The sequence below is a fragment of the Malurus melanocephalus genome, unplaced genomic scaffold, assembly GCF_030028575.1.
Source record: "Malurus melanocephalus ecotype Western Australia unplaced genomic scaffold, MMel_1.1 scaffold_21, whole genome shotgun sequence".
NCBI lineage: Eukaryota > Metazoa > Chordata > Aves > Passeriformes > Maluridae > Malurus > Malurus melanocephalus.
The window spans coordinates 2,382,512-2,396,492 of record NW_026623253.1 but is presented as its reverse complement, the minus strand read 5'-3'; the positions used below and the strand labels follow the sequence as shown (position 1 = coordinate 2,396,492).

General features: G+C 47.7%; 1 protein-coding gene across 5 annotated transcripts in view; it reads right to left on the bottom strand.

Annotated features, from left to right (window-relative positions):
- Nucleotides 1–4,275: 4,275 nt before the first annotated feature.
- GJA5 (gap junction protein alpha 5) overlaps nucleotides 4,276–13,981 on the bottom strand; it is a 19,983-nt gene continuing 10,277 nt past the window's right edge. For all 5 annotated transcript variants that reach the window (XM_057389942.1, XM_057389939.1, XM_057389940.1 and 2 more), the window contains one exon: nucleotides 4,276–7,125. In XM_057389942.1, the coding sequence (XP_057245925.1) occupies nucleotides 5,967–7,076 (1,110 nt within the window). In that variant the 5' untranslated portion in view covers nucleotides 7,077–7,125 and the 3' untranslated portion in view covers nucleotides 4,276–5,966. The remainder of the gene's footprint in view (nucleotides 7,126–13,981) is intronic.

Here is a 13,981-nt window from a genome sequence, read left to right as displayed (position 1 = left end):
CTTTTATTCACCCAGAGACCAGTGGGTTTGTGTTGATGGGTTGGCTACGAAGCCTGGCATGTTAGAGGATGGGGGAGTGGGTTTTATGCTGGTGCTGCGGTGTGTTCAGAGAACCATAGAATATGCTGGGTTGGAAGGGACCCATCAGGATCATCGAGTCCAACTCCTGGCCCTGCACAGGGCACCGCAAAAATCACACCATATTCTTGAGAACATTGTTCAAACACTTCTCGAACTCTGTCAGGGTTGTGCTGTTACCACTGCCCTGAGGAGCCTKTTCCACTGCCCAACCACCCTCTGGGTGGAAAACTGTTTCCTGATATCCAATCTAAACCTCTCTTGTCACAGCTTCCTGCTGTTTCSTKGAGTCCTGTCACTGGTTACTGCAGAGAAGAGATCTGTTCCTGCCCCTCTTCTTCCCCTCATGAGGAAGTTGAAGACTGCAGTGAGGTCTCCCCTCAGTCTCTTCTCCAGGCTGAACAAACCCAGTGACCTCAGCTGCTCCTCATAAACCTTTTYCTCTAGAGCCTTCACCATCCTTGTGACCCTCCTTTGGACACCTTGTGCTCGGGAGGTGTAGGGGCTGGCAAGGGAAGGACAAAACCTCTGTTCAGGGGCACAAAAGGGTGAAAAGTGTTAAGGGGGAGAAGCTGCTGAACCTTCCAGGGAAACTTCCTGAGCAGCCGAGAAGTCAGGGTCCCCTTGTTCACATCCATCCTTCTGTGGGATTTCTGCATGGACATCCAGGATTCCAGTGCCYGGGAACCAGTGGAAGTGACCTAAAAGTATGTTTGAAGTAACCACCATTTCTGCCAGGCAGTACATCAYGGTTCTCCTAGATGTTTTCTATTACTAATCTAAATGCATTTAACTGTCTTTAAAATGTCTTTTGGTGAGTATTTATTGCCTAAAGGCTCCAGTGGAGGTGTGTTGTTTGCTTTGGGATTGGCTACACTGTACTGGATGGGTTACACAATACTGTTCATACTTCCTGAAGGCTGAAGGAGCACAGAGCTGCTTCTGGGGTGGATATGGGCCCATATGGATTTAAAATTTGGTTTCCTTGACTGACATTTGCTTTCTGAGAACTCTGTTGCCCGTCAAACTCAATTGCTCAAATGTCTGTGGGAARCCAGTGGTGGTATGTGAATATGGCCTCAGCAAATTCATTTTAAAAATATGAACCAATGTTCACTGGAGGAAAAATGAAGCATTTCTGCATTATTTGGCTACAGTGAGTCTTACAAGCTCATTTGGTCCTCTTTCTTTTTCTGTCATCAGATTTTCATGACAAAGTTATAGATGTATGGTACTACAATTCCCGAGCTCCCCAGAAAGATCTTTAATCATCTAGACCATGTAAGCAATGAACACTTCAGGCAAAAGCAAAGCTATTAATTTTGCATTTCAAAGTCACAGTTCTTCCCCCCATAAAGTGTATCTTACAGAGCTGCCACTCCATCCTCATTCTCAGTCTATCCATACCTCTGGTGGCACCGCTAACCTGAATCACTGAAATGTTCTTTATTCACAAATGTGTACAGAACCTGTACAGGATCAGCCCTATACAGGATCCCCTCCTGTCACCCCTGCTGGGCGGAGGAGCTGCATTCCCTCAGGGGCACTCAGAACCTGGGCATCCTTCTGGCCAGACTCCCAAGGGAGCTCCCCTGGGAACAGCAGTTCCTCTTGTGGCTTAGTCCCAGGCTTCCCAGAAAGCAGCAAAGCCAGCAGGGAAGCACTCTGGAGTGCCTACCATTGCTATGTGCCGGGCTCTCTGCTATGCTACAATGACTTTTTGAGTTGAGAATTTCTGCCTTCTTTGTACTTTGGCCATTTACAGTCCAGCCAAGCATGGGCTCATTCCTATGAACACACAGTGCTTTTATTCTTTGGGGTTTGTGTCTTCCTAATTCCTTGGTCTCAGTGATGTTAAATGGAAAAGTGTTTGAAGGGAGATTGTGTAGYCCGTCATCCTCTCACCTGTTCCCTTCTAACAGTCTGAAGTATTATCTGCATTGAGTTTGCTTAAATACTGTCTTGCCCACATMTTCTGAAAGAGGAAACAAYTTGCTGGGCCCATATCCTCTAAATCAGCCACTACTTTTGAGTCTCTCTCTCCTAATTTCTWCCTCAAATTTCTCTTRGTCTGCTCAGCTGTCCTGCTSTGCTCTTCATGGAGAGGAACTTAGRGGCATGACCTTGTCTCAATTTATTACTTTATTAGTTTTGGCATTCTAKGTATTTTCAAATATAGGTTTTCCTTTTATAGGATTAAGTATTTCTGTTTTAAAGGCTWGTTGAAACATGTTTCCCTGTCCTATCTCAGGCTCACCAGCTGATCAGCACAAGGCTGTAGATCAGAACTGACTTCTGGTTCCTTCAGACACCAGTTAGAGGAGGAAAATGTCTGAGGTGTGCTGACCAAAGACATGACTGGGGATGGTGTTTCRGTCAAATGTTGGTTCCAGCTGTTGCTGAAGAATTCATGGTTCTGAGTCTCAGCAGTCCCAGCAAGTAGGATTGGAGAAAAGAGGGGCAAGAAGAAAATTAAAAGCTCTCATGTTTTCTCTTTTCTCCCTCTCAGAGCATTGTCTTTTTAATGCTGCCATTTAAAGATTGAATACCTATCCAGGGACTGAATTTAAKATATTATGTTGAATCAGGTCACAACTGTAAGATTGTCTACCCATCCATGTTGTACAAAGCAATAAATATTAAATCTGTCTGAAAAGACAGGCCAGCCTGAATTAAATGTGCTCCTACCATGGTGTGACAGCCTGGCCAGCCTTGACAGTGGGTTCCAAGAATCACAAGTTTATGGTCTGTCAACTAGCACAAACATCCATCCATCAAATATTCCCCACTTGTTATACCTAGAAGACAGAACCATCGAGGCATTAAGAAATGAATGTCAGAGGGAAATTATCTGCTTTGATACTTGCAATCTCTAGGATGAGAGAGAGCTGGAATGGTTGTACTCTTTTGATCTCAGAGATCACCAAAATCTCACCTGTGAACATGGTTGGATCATAGATGTCTGAAAAGGCACAGAGGAGATCYTTATCCTCTTTTTTCAGCTCTACATTGCCCTCCAGCAGAGACTGTAGCTCAGAGTTTTAAAGGTTTGCACTATTGCTTGTTTTAAACCAAGAATAGTTTACTGAACAAGATCTATGTTTGTGCTTGAGTGTCTTTACTAAACAATCACATCTCTCAGCCAAGTTTTCCAAGGGGAGCACTCCTGACTTTCTCGTTTCCTGTCTCTCACAACAAGGTGGCACCCTAAGGGACAGGCATGCCCAGGGCTCTGCACATGCCAGCTAAAAACCTGCAGGACCAGTYCTGCCTTCTTGCTGCACTGTGGGGCTGTGCATGCTCAGGTGGCATCCTCTCTCCTGGGCTGAAACCCCCAAGGCCCCCTGGAATTTCTAATGCAGCTAAAGGACTTGTCCCAGTGTCATCACTGAATTCTGGATGCATTCTTTATGCCCCCTCTCAGGCTCCTTGCTGGGACCCAGTGCTTTACTGGTGTCCAGCTTCCCAGCCTGCAGAATCCCATGGGATGGAAGATTGTGTGGAGAAAGAGAGGAAGGGAGGAAGGGCACTTCCTTTGGGTGGACAGGGGGATCCAAGGTCAGAAGGAGGGAGCCTGTGAATATTGGAAAGTGGGAGCAAAGTCTGAATTTCAGAGGAGAGGCGTAGCTGGGGAGAGAAAGGGATTTTCTTTGGGCTAGGCAAAKACATCTTAAGAGATTTGAGCAGAAATGGTTAGCAGCAGATTCTCTCAAGGCCTTGTCTCTTAAAAAGACTTCAGGGCCCTGTTACTGCACGGACAAGTAACCAGTTGCTTGGGGGACAGGTTTAGCTTCCCTCTTGCTGCTGAGTTGGCCTGACATCCCAGGTGGCCTCTCCAGGTACAGAGGTGTGCTAGGATATGCAAGGAGAGACAGGGAGCAAGTGTTTGCAAGAGGATGGAAGCTCTGCTCTCTGACCAGCTCCTCCTTTGGTAATGCAGAGGCGGGCAGGCGGGCGGGGGGGGTTTCTGTTAGCCAGTCAATCAATCATTTCCCTGTGTTTATTATTTATCCCCCCGGCCAAACTTTCCCCTCATTCCTGCCACTYTGGGCGATGGGAATTTTTGTGATCTCTGAGCAGCAGAGGCTGGCGGGCAGCCTGGTCCATGCTAGCAGCTCATTCTCAGCCATGTGAGAGGAGAAACATCCACAGGGAGAGAGGGAGTTAGAATTTTATTAGGAGAAACCTAGACACGACTGACTAAAATCTCATGTTAAGGAGAACACACAGGTCTTTTCAGGATTAAAAAATACAAATATATAAAAACTTACAAACAGAAAAAAATGGTTTCCCCCATCTGAGTGTGAATGTGTACGTATATGCGCAGGGAGCTGTACCAAAGCTGTGTATCAGGAGCAGGGATTCACTCTCAGTGGCCCTAAGAGAGGGAATGGCTCAGTCCCCTCCTCAGCTGGTCCRAGGCCATTTGTTTGTGCAGTCCAGTGTTGGGAAGCTGTGGCCTGTATCTGAAAGGGCAGTGCAGGGTAAATGACAGGGAGCAGCTCAGCTCTGTTTAGCAGGTATCTTTAACASAGGCATGTCAGCTCTGCACTGAGAAAATGTGTCTTGAATGGGGGCTGCCTGCAGAGCTCACTCACCAGACTCACAGCGCAGCCTCCAGCCCCGGTGGTTGCTCTGAGAGGCTGCAGCGGTGGAAAGACCCGGTCCATGGGTGGTTTCTAACACCACGTGTGCTAGATAATGAGAGGGGAGTGGAGATAATGGCTTGGTGGCAGAGCAGAGACTTGCTGTGGGGACAAACAACTTGGCTTGTGCTGGCTGGCAAGCTTGAGAGAGCAGGCAGGAGCTAAATGATGGCAGGACCTGAGGAAGATTTTCTGCTTGTAAAAGATGATGAAGTGTTTTGGTAGGTTGGTGAGAAGACACAGGCCGTACCTCTTCTGCAGATCAACAGAGGATGCTTTGCTCTCAAGTGGCAGCTGGCAGCACCCTTTCAGCAGCATTCAGGTTGCTTGAAAGCTGAGTTTCAAAAAAGGGAAAACCACTTTGTTTCCACATGATAATTCCTTTTTTTTTTTTTACTTGTAAAATATCTGTTCTCACAGGAGAGTCTCTATTTCTGTTAATGGATGTCTTGCTTGGGATTGATGATATAAGTATCTTGGGAAAATTCCCTAGTCTTCATCAACTGGTCATCTAAGCRATTTCCCTGGGGCCAGTCTGCTGTGCTGACTTAGGAATGAGGGAGGGATTCCAGTGTGAGACATGAGACAGCTGTGCATTGGGGACCACGGATGTGCTTATTTATGGGGAAGAGTTGTTATATACACAGTGTCAAAAAATTCAAGTAGGATTTATTGTGTAGGTAAACTGGTATAAAATATCTGGGCTCAGGTAGAGAAAGGGAGGGGGAGAAAGAGCCAAAACAAAGCAGATGAGAAAATCTTTCTTTCAGAGAACCTACTGGTGTGTTTCTGCTTCCTGCAGGTGAGAGAACCTTCAGYTCAGTGTAATTGCCAAGCTGATGTTTCAAACGTTGAATGAAGACCACAGAAGATGTAAGAGGATTGAGGTCTGTTGTGTTGAACACAGTGTCGCAGYGGACACCCGCTGGGCAGCCTCAGGATCTGCTGGCTTGTGCTTTACCATGATAAGGGTGGGGAGTCCATAATCCCTGTGGGTCCCATGACAAAACTACGGCKGAAGGTTTTGTATCCCAGGACTGAGGTGCCTCTCTTCAGCACCTGTGGCTGCCCCTGCCTTGAGCTGTTAGAGGTGCAGTCTGCAGTGCACGATGATGATTGCTGGAAAGGATASAGAGTGGGTGTAAAAACAGACAGGTTAGGGGCAAGGGTTTGGAGTCCACTTTGCAGAAATTTTACTGAGTGCTGGGGCTGCTACTTCTCCTCATCTCTGCTGGAGACAGGTCACACAGACAAATCATCCGACCTTGCCTTGCTGCTGGCGCGGCTGGCCTTGCTGAACCGGCGCTTCTCATTGAAGTAGTTCTCGGGGAAGGCGGGTGCTGCACATTCGCTGGCCGCCTCTGGACTCTCCACGTAGCTTGACTTGATGAAGGGCCCTTCCCCAGCAGCGTCCTCCTGGCCGTGGACCCTCTCAGTGGCGAAGTTGGCAGTATTCTGCTGGGAGGCCATCTTGTTGCTGAAGGGGCTGATGAATTTGCCGTTGGGAGTCGACAAGCACTGATTGAAATCYGGTGGGGGGGTGTACATCTGGGCCCTCTCTGCCTGTGGGGCAGACTCCAGCCTGCTGGGGGCTGTGCTGGGGCTGGCATTGTAGGACCGGGAGCACCTCTCCTTGGCTTTCTTCCAGCCCAAGTGGTAGAGCTCGGCCAGGCTGAGGAAGAGGGAGAGCACCGCCACAGCCAGCATGAAGACAATGAACACGTTCTTCTCTGTGGGGCGGGACACATAGCAGTTGACGGGGTGGGGGCACGGTGCCCGCTGGCAGATGTACAGGGTCTCCAGGAAGATCCCGTACAGGACGTACTGCCCCACAATGAAGGCCACTTCCATGGCAGTTCGAATCAAAATGCTGTAGACGTAGGTGTTCAGCAGGCTGCCCCTGAGTAGGATTTGGCCTCCTGATTCATCCCAGCCAGACAGGTCAGCCTTCTCTGCCACAGAGCTCTTCTGCTGGTAGTATTTGTCACCACCGTTCTTCATYTCCCGGGCCTCTATTTCTGCCTCCTTCATCTTCCTCTTCTCCTCCATGCGCACTGTGTGCATCGCGTGGCCCATRTACACCAGGGATGGGGTGGACACAAAGATGATCTGGAGGACCCAAAAGCGGACGTGGGAGATGGGGAAGGCCTTGTCATAGCAGACGTTCTCGCAGCCAGGCTGCTGCGTGTCACACATGAAGTCAGACTGCTCGTCCCCCCAGGAGGACTCTGCGGCTGTCCCCAGCACCAGCATCCKGAAGATGAAGAGCACGGTCAGCCAGACTTTCCCCACCACTGTGGAGTGTTTGTGGACCTTCTCGAGGAAGTCTCCCAGGAAACTCCAGTCCCCCATTTCTGCTCCCCAGGAGGGGTGAGAAGTCTTAGGAGTTCAACTCAAGTCTCTGTGGAAGAAAACAGAGAGAGTGGTTCTAAGGAGTGTTAGGAAATGCCCAACTGCTAATGCATGGAATGAAATTTTTTTTTTTTTGTTTTGTATCATTGGAAATGTTTTCATTTGACCTGAAATGAAGTCTGGTTTGCTGGAAACGGTGCTTCACATACACTGAAAACACTGTGTTGTGTTTGCTTTGGTTTTTCTTTTCTATTTTGGTTTTGTTTTGTTTTCTGTTTTTTTTCAGCTACTGAAACAAAAAGTGATCTTTTTTTACTTAACACATCTACAGCCTGTTAAATGAGCTCCCAAAACCTTGAGGGTGAGCCAGATTTATTTTTGATTCAGAAAGTCCTTTCATTGTGATCTGCATATTGCATCTCTGTGGACTGTGTAGTTAAAGCAGCATTCATCTGTCTGCAGGCTGCACTCCGGGAAATCCTTCGTGGGCTGATCCTCTGGGAGATAAGGTTGGAATCTGCAGCTTGGCCTGAGCAGTGGCACTTTCATATTCTACCTTTGTGTAATACCTGCACCACCAGCTGGAAAGTGARGTGCTCACAGGTCTGGGCTTCATTTATGAACTCAGTGCCACCACTGAAGTGCAGAGAAAACCTTTCTGTTGCCCTGYTGTTCCCTGTCCATAGGTTTTACTTTGGTTTCGAAGTGTTGCCAGCTGCAAGTGTTTCATTTACGAGCTGCAAATGTTTTGGGGAGTGCAAAGTCGTCGGTGGGCTGTGCCAGTCCTGGAAACCTAATCTGCTGCCACCCTGTCTTGCCTCTCTGAGAGGGAACTGCTGCAAAATCTAAATGGAGGGTCTTGCTCCTTCCTCTTCTCTTAAATTCTGAGGAAAAAAATCACAGTTCAAATGAAACAGACAAAGAAAAAAGCTTCCTTTGAAGTGCCTCCCAAGGACTAGCAGCTCCTGGGAAGTGCTGTTGGTAGGTGGTCTGATGACAGTGAAGGTTTGGTGGACTGGGAGTGAGATTGCAAAGTGAGATGCAGGAGAGCATGCTTCAGTTTTGTTTCTGACTCTGACACRCTGTTTCTGCCCTAGTCACTTAACCTGATGGATAAAGAGAGCAGTGGGCTTAATCTATCTTTTGTGGGGCTCTGTGGGACTGCTTGAGCAATAATTTGATCCAGTTATTCTCACCATGCTTACCTTCCCAGGGCACTGCAAAGCTCTCCCTTGTGCATGAGTTAAGGGMTAGGTGCTGTAAAGTGTGCACTGTTACCTTGGAGCTAATGTTCTCCCACAGTCACTCTTGGAAAATAGCATTTTAATAAGTAAATGTAAATATAATCATCATAATGAAATATTWAAAGCTTTAGTCAAGGCAAATCCCAAAGCCACAGGGACCAAATTGTTAACTCTCCTTTATTGTCCCTTGTCCTGTCTTTAAGAGCCAATTATTTTTATAGTGCAGAAAACATTTGTGGAGAGTAGACACTGTTAAAAGCTGAAAATTTACTGTAGCAATATTGTGTAGATTTCCTGTGAGCAAAAGCTGGAGAACAGATACACTTGTTGAGGGAACAATATCCCCTCCTCTAGTTAGGTGAGTGATATAATTYAATGCAGCAGCACACACGATAATTTATCCCATCATTTGTTCCTGTGCTGTCTCCTGCTGCAAGGATGGATGGGCCAAAGATAAAAAGTTGAATCCTTAAATTCCTGGTGCTGCTGACACCCAGCTGCTCTGGGAAAGGTGAGGATTGCCCAGGTGAGGAGGCAGGGCAGTGGCCGATTGCTACCCCATCAGCTGTCAGAAGCCATGTGARGAGGGAGAAGGGACATGCAGGAAGCCAAGGATGGGCTTTGGCTCTTTCCCGCCCTGGCAGGCAAGCTGCAGTCGTGCTGGTGGAGATCCTGGTGGCTGCTTGGCACGTGCAGAAGCTTTGATCTGGTGCCAGCCCAGAACTGGAGGAGTGGTAACACGGAAAATCAGCTGGTCTTTCTTACGCATCTGCACTGGTGTATGGGTGGGTCTGTCTTACCTTCTGAAATGGCTTTGGTGCAGTTACTGCATTCTGGGGAAATTAGCACATGACTTCACTCCAGGAGCACGAGGGGATTAAATACAGGCAGATAAATCAGTGATGAGAAATATTTACAGACTGTGGCACTGAAATCTGTGTGTTTGCTTTTCTCTCCCAGAGTGCAGACAAGGCAACCAGCTACCTGCAGCTCAGTGCTAGGTGTGTCCAACATCAGTATTCTGTAGCACAGCTGTACATGTGGAATGTTCCTTGCAAGGCACCATGAACAATGGTGGGTGTCCTCACTTTTCCAGGTGAGTTTATGTTGTTTACACATGCCTTTTTGTCTTTCACCTTGCTTGGTTGTGCAACTATGAACAGTTCTCCCTGGCTGTGCAATGACTGAGTCTTTTTTTACTGCCATAGGGATGTACAATCACAAACTGAGCCCCTCTTCCCTTCCATTCTGCTGTGTGCGGGTTGTTTTGGGGTTTTGCAATGGYGTGTTTTCCTCAGGGAAGGCTATTGAGCCTTGCAAATTGTAAAAATCAGTATGTGCAGAACACAAAGTAAAGCAAACAGAAGCACAAGAGGAATCCGGAAATAAAAAATGTTAACGGATGCGAGAAGAACAGTAATTTACCTGTCTCAGACGTGCACAGAATATTTTGAGAGACTGTAAATCAGAAGTRTCTGAGGTTGGCAGTCATGAGGCTTAGGCTAGGCTAGATAATAGGRACATTTCCTCTGCCCTCCCCTACACAGTTTAAAGGAGGGACTGCCCAGGGGTGCCTCCTGCTCATCCTGCTACAGCCCCGTAGAGAGCTGAGGTGGCTGCTGCAAGGGCATAGGTGGCCACAGGGGAAGAGATGTTGGAAACCAAGAGAAGGAGTTTCCCTSTTAGAGCAGCATTTTTGGCTTAGACATTTGATATTTACTAGTGAGCTATTTTTGCAGTGCCAGACCAAGGGTCTTCTAGAGCATCTAGCTCTCTGCTGCCAGCAAGAAAAGAAGGATTGTCACCTCCTGACAGCTTTTCCTGGCTATGCAGAGCTGCCCCTGACCTAGCCTTTCTCCTCATAGCTTTACTATTCTTGGGAATTTTCCATATAGTTCCTTTTCCTCATTCCCAGACTACTGTTGCCCTCACATGCTTTGACCTCTTGGCGTCTGAGCATCTGCAGCCTTTTAWATTCCTAGTTTGGGCTCAGCTGGGCAAATCTTGTCTCACTCTGGTGTGACTGGGAAAAAAATGCCTCTGGGTATCTTTGTGGGGTCTCAGCACCTGATAGAAGACGGTTTTGGCAGCAGGCTCATGTATATTCATGAGCAGTTGTGGGCTGTGCCACTGCCCTGCCACACTTTCTGCTGGATTTGCACGAGAGCTGGGCGCCGTCATGGGACCTTGGCACCGGCGGATGCGWGTGTGACACAGACCAGTACAGCTTGGCACCAACCCAGCAACGTGGCCAGCCCAGCTTAATCATCACCTGGAATGCTGCTAAAACTGAGGAAAACTGAGCATCACCCCACAGGCCCGAGCATGGAGCCTGCTCAGCCTTGTGACTGCCAAATTCCACGATAAAAATACCCCAGCAGGGACGGCACCTGCTAGTGCGCCGGGCTGGCTTGCCAGCCACGGGCTGCTCTCTGCCATTCCTTTTTTGCACTACCTTTATCTGTGGGAGGGAAAGTGTCTGTTGCCCTCTGAGCAGTTTTGCCCATCCTCTTGGTGATGCCATGTGCTCTGAAGGACAGGAGAGCTGCTGTTCCCTCCGGCCAGCATGATCATTCTGGTTGAAACTAGCTAGGGCTTTGATGAACAGCTAGGAAATCCAAACCAGAGAGCCAGGAGGGCTGTTCCTGTGCAATCATCTTTATATGAGTTTATTTCCCTGGGGGTTGTTAGGAAGAAAGTTTTCCCCTCTTTAGAAGACAGGCGAGACTATCAGCAGTGATATAAATAGCTGAGCTCAACACTTCAAGCTAGCTTTTCCCACAAGGAAGGTGACAGGAGGTCGCCATCTCTGCAGGATGTTTCTAAAATAAAGTGGAGAGAGTCTGATTATAACACTGTTTTTGCTCTCCCTTGCTGGACTCACCTCTTCCCCTTGGCAGAGCCCAGGGGCACGTGAAGAGGCTCTCCAAGGAACGGCTCCTTTGTGTGAGGCAACTACAGTTCCCAGGGAGGGGGAAAGTATCAAATCCAAAGGCATTGTGTTTGTGCCCAATCTCTGTGTGTGATTTGCTCAATCAGGTACAAATGTGTGTTTCTGAGAATTAATGAGAGCTCCCAACAAAGTGGAGGGCCCAAGATGTTTTGGGAAGCTCACACGCTGGACACGTGGCTGTGTGTGGAGGCCATGCAAGAAGTGMATCCCCTCTGAGCTGCTGAGTGAGCAGGCAGCTGTCCCCTGTGAGAACTGGGCATGTGAGCAGTGACATTGCAGTGGGGAATCCAGGCCAGCTGGGGCATGGTCAGAGCCTAGGAACTGCTCATGGCTTTCCTCCCTCCAGCTGTGTTATCTCCTACCAGGTCTGGCACATGGCACGACAGACTGTGGTGGGTATGGGGGCAGAGATCTTTGACATTTGTTAGGCTGCAGCCAGACAGGAGTGGAGCCCACACTGCAAAACTGTCYGCTCACACCTTTGGCACTTGGGAAGGACACTTTCAGCTGGAGGTGAAAATGCTGCTTTCCTTAAGGATCTCCAGCCCCCTGTTAACAGCAGAACAGCCTCACAGCACCCCATGTGGGAGATGTTGTCACCTCTGTCTTGCAGAGGGACAAACTGCTTGTTTGAGGTCACTGTGTTAGAGACGGTCTGGGGACAGAGCTCAGGCATTGTGACTTGCAAGATTGTGTTCCTTTTTCTACACAGAACTGCCTCTTACACCTCAAGACAGAAATACAACACTGCTTCTCCAGCACATCTGCTTCTGCAGACCACAGCCCTTCTCTCCTGAGCCCCGGGACAACACTGTCTTGGATCCCTGAAAGAAAACCCTCTCATGCTGCCCTTCTATAGAAGGTACACCGAGCAGGACTAGAGGCTTTTTGTTTTGTTTTGCATCGTGGGGACATGTGGCTTACAGCATTAAATGATGAAAAAAGTTAGAAATGCACTGGGCAGAGGTGGTGCAGTGCTTTGAATTACAGAGGATGCTAAAGCCCACCTCAGCAGGTATCCTTTTGTTCAGAGTTTACCRGCATTGGCTCCTTCCTATGGATGGAGCAATAAATTGTTAGGCATTTTTGTCCAAACACCATGTCTCTTTCATGGTGTCATGCATATGCTCGTGATAAGTTTCTGCCTGAACCAGGCCAGTTCTTTTGACGAATTTGTAACTCTGATCTGCACATAAGTCTGGACTAAATAGTTTTGTACTTATGCTTTTTAAACAAAAAGAATGGACATGTTTGCATAGGTTCCATTCTAGTTCCTGGGGTTCAAAGTCCTGTGCTGAGCCAGTATCAGACTGACTTTGACTCTAGTGCTGAAACCTCACAGGAGAGGAACAGCTCTGTGTTAACAGCTCCTGTCCTAGAAGACAGACATCCAGTGTTTCTTATCTTTCTGCTCCTCCCAAGTTCACTGCAATTTCTGGAAGGGTCATACTGGTATCCAGACCACTGGCCCTACTTGTAGCTGCAGACAGCTTGTTATTCCTTCACGAGGTGTGCTTTCCCCCTCCTCTCCAAATGTGGAAAATCTCAGAGTTCACGAAAAAGAGAGTGGGTGAGAAGATAAGGGGGTTGAGTGACCCGTCACCTCCTACACACACAGAAACACAACCCTGAYGCACACAGAGACACAGATGGAGGGAAATCACTCAACACCTCCAAGTGTGTACATCAGGGATGTGTTACACACACAGATGATAATAATATGTAGAATATTTTCTTCTGAAGTGACGGTGGAAGCTGCAGACTCCCAGTCAGTTGAATTTTTATTAGTTGTCAGTCCAAAGGATCTAATGCTATTCTTCCCCCTGTGCTTTCATATAGCAAATATTAGGGCCAAGCTCTGCATGATGTAGTCTTTGGAGACTGAGAACAGAAGAGACCTTGAACTCAGATGAGTCAAGCTGAGGGATGAATTTTTCCCACTATCTTTGAAAAGCGGTCATCAAATAGTTATATGATAGTGGTATCCTGGCTTACATTTAAAATGCAGGGAGCACCTTCTAATTCTCTTGGGATTCTCTCTCTTTGCCTTTGAGAAATGTGGATCCCTAGAGACCCCAACTGATGTGACAAAACTGGACTCGGGGCAAGCAAAATGAAGGGTCACTGTGCTTTTTGCTAGAGGAAAAACCCCATAAATTCTCTCTCTAATGTAAATGCTGGAAACTTGGTGCTTTTTCCAGTATCTTTATCTTTGTAGGGAGAAGCTGACCTGTATGAATTTGCAGATGATGCTAAATTGGGCTGCCTAAAGTGGGTGAAATACAGGTGAGGAGATAGCCAAAGAGGGCATAGGGAGTGAAAAGAAAAAAAAAAAAAAAAAAAGCTGAGAAATGTGGGAGCTGCTGTAGTAAAAGCTGTTCCTGAGCTCTGCTGAGAGAAGCTGATTTCAAGCACTGTTCAGTCAGTGGGGAAGGCTGGTATAAGGACATGTGCAGTGATGGCAGATCTCACACTGGACCCGATATAGCAGCAATAAAACCTTCCCTTGTGATTTTAGGCTGCTTCACAGACTGCATGAGATGCAACTTGTTACAATGTTGGAACAAAACAGACTGGAGAGGTAATGGGAGAAGGAGAGAGCTCTCATTCAGACTTCCTTCCTTCCTTCCTTCCTTCCTTCCTTCCTTCCTTCCTTCCTTCCTTCCTTCCTTCCTTCCTTCCTTCCTTCCTTCCTTCCTTCCTTCCTT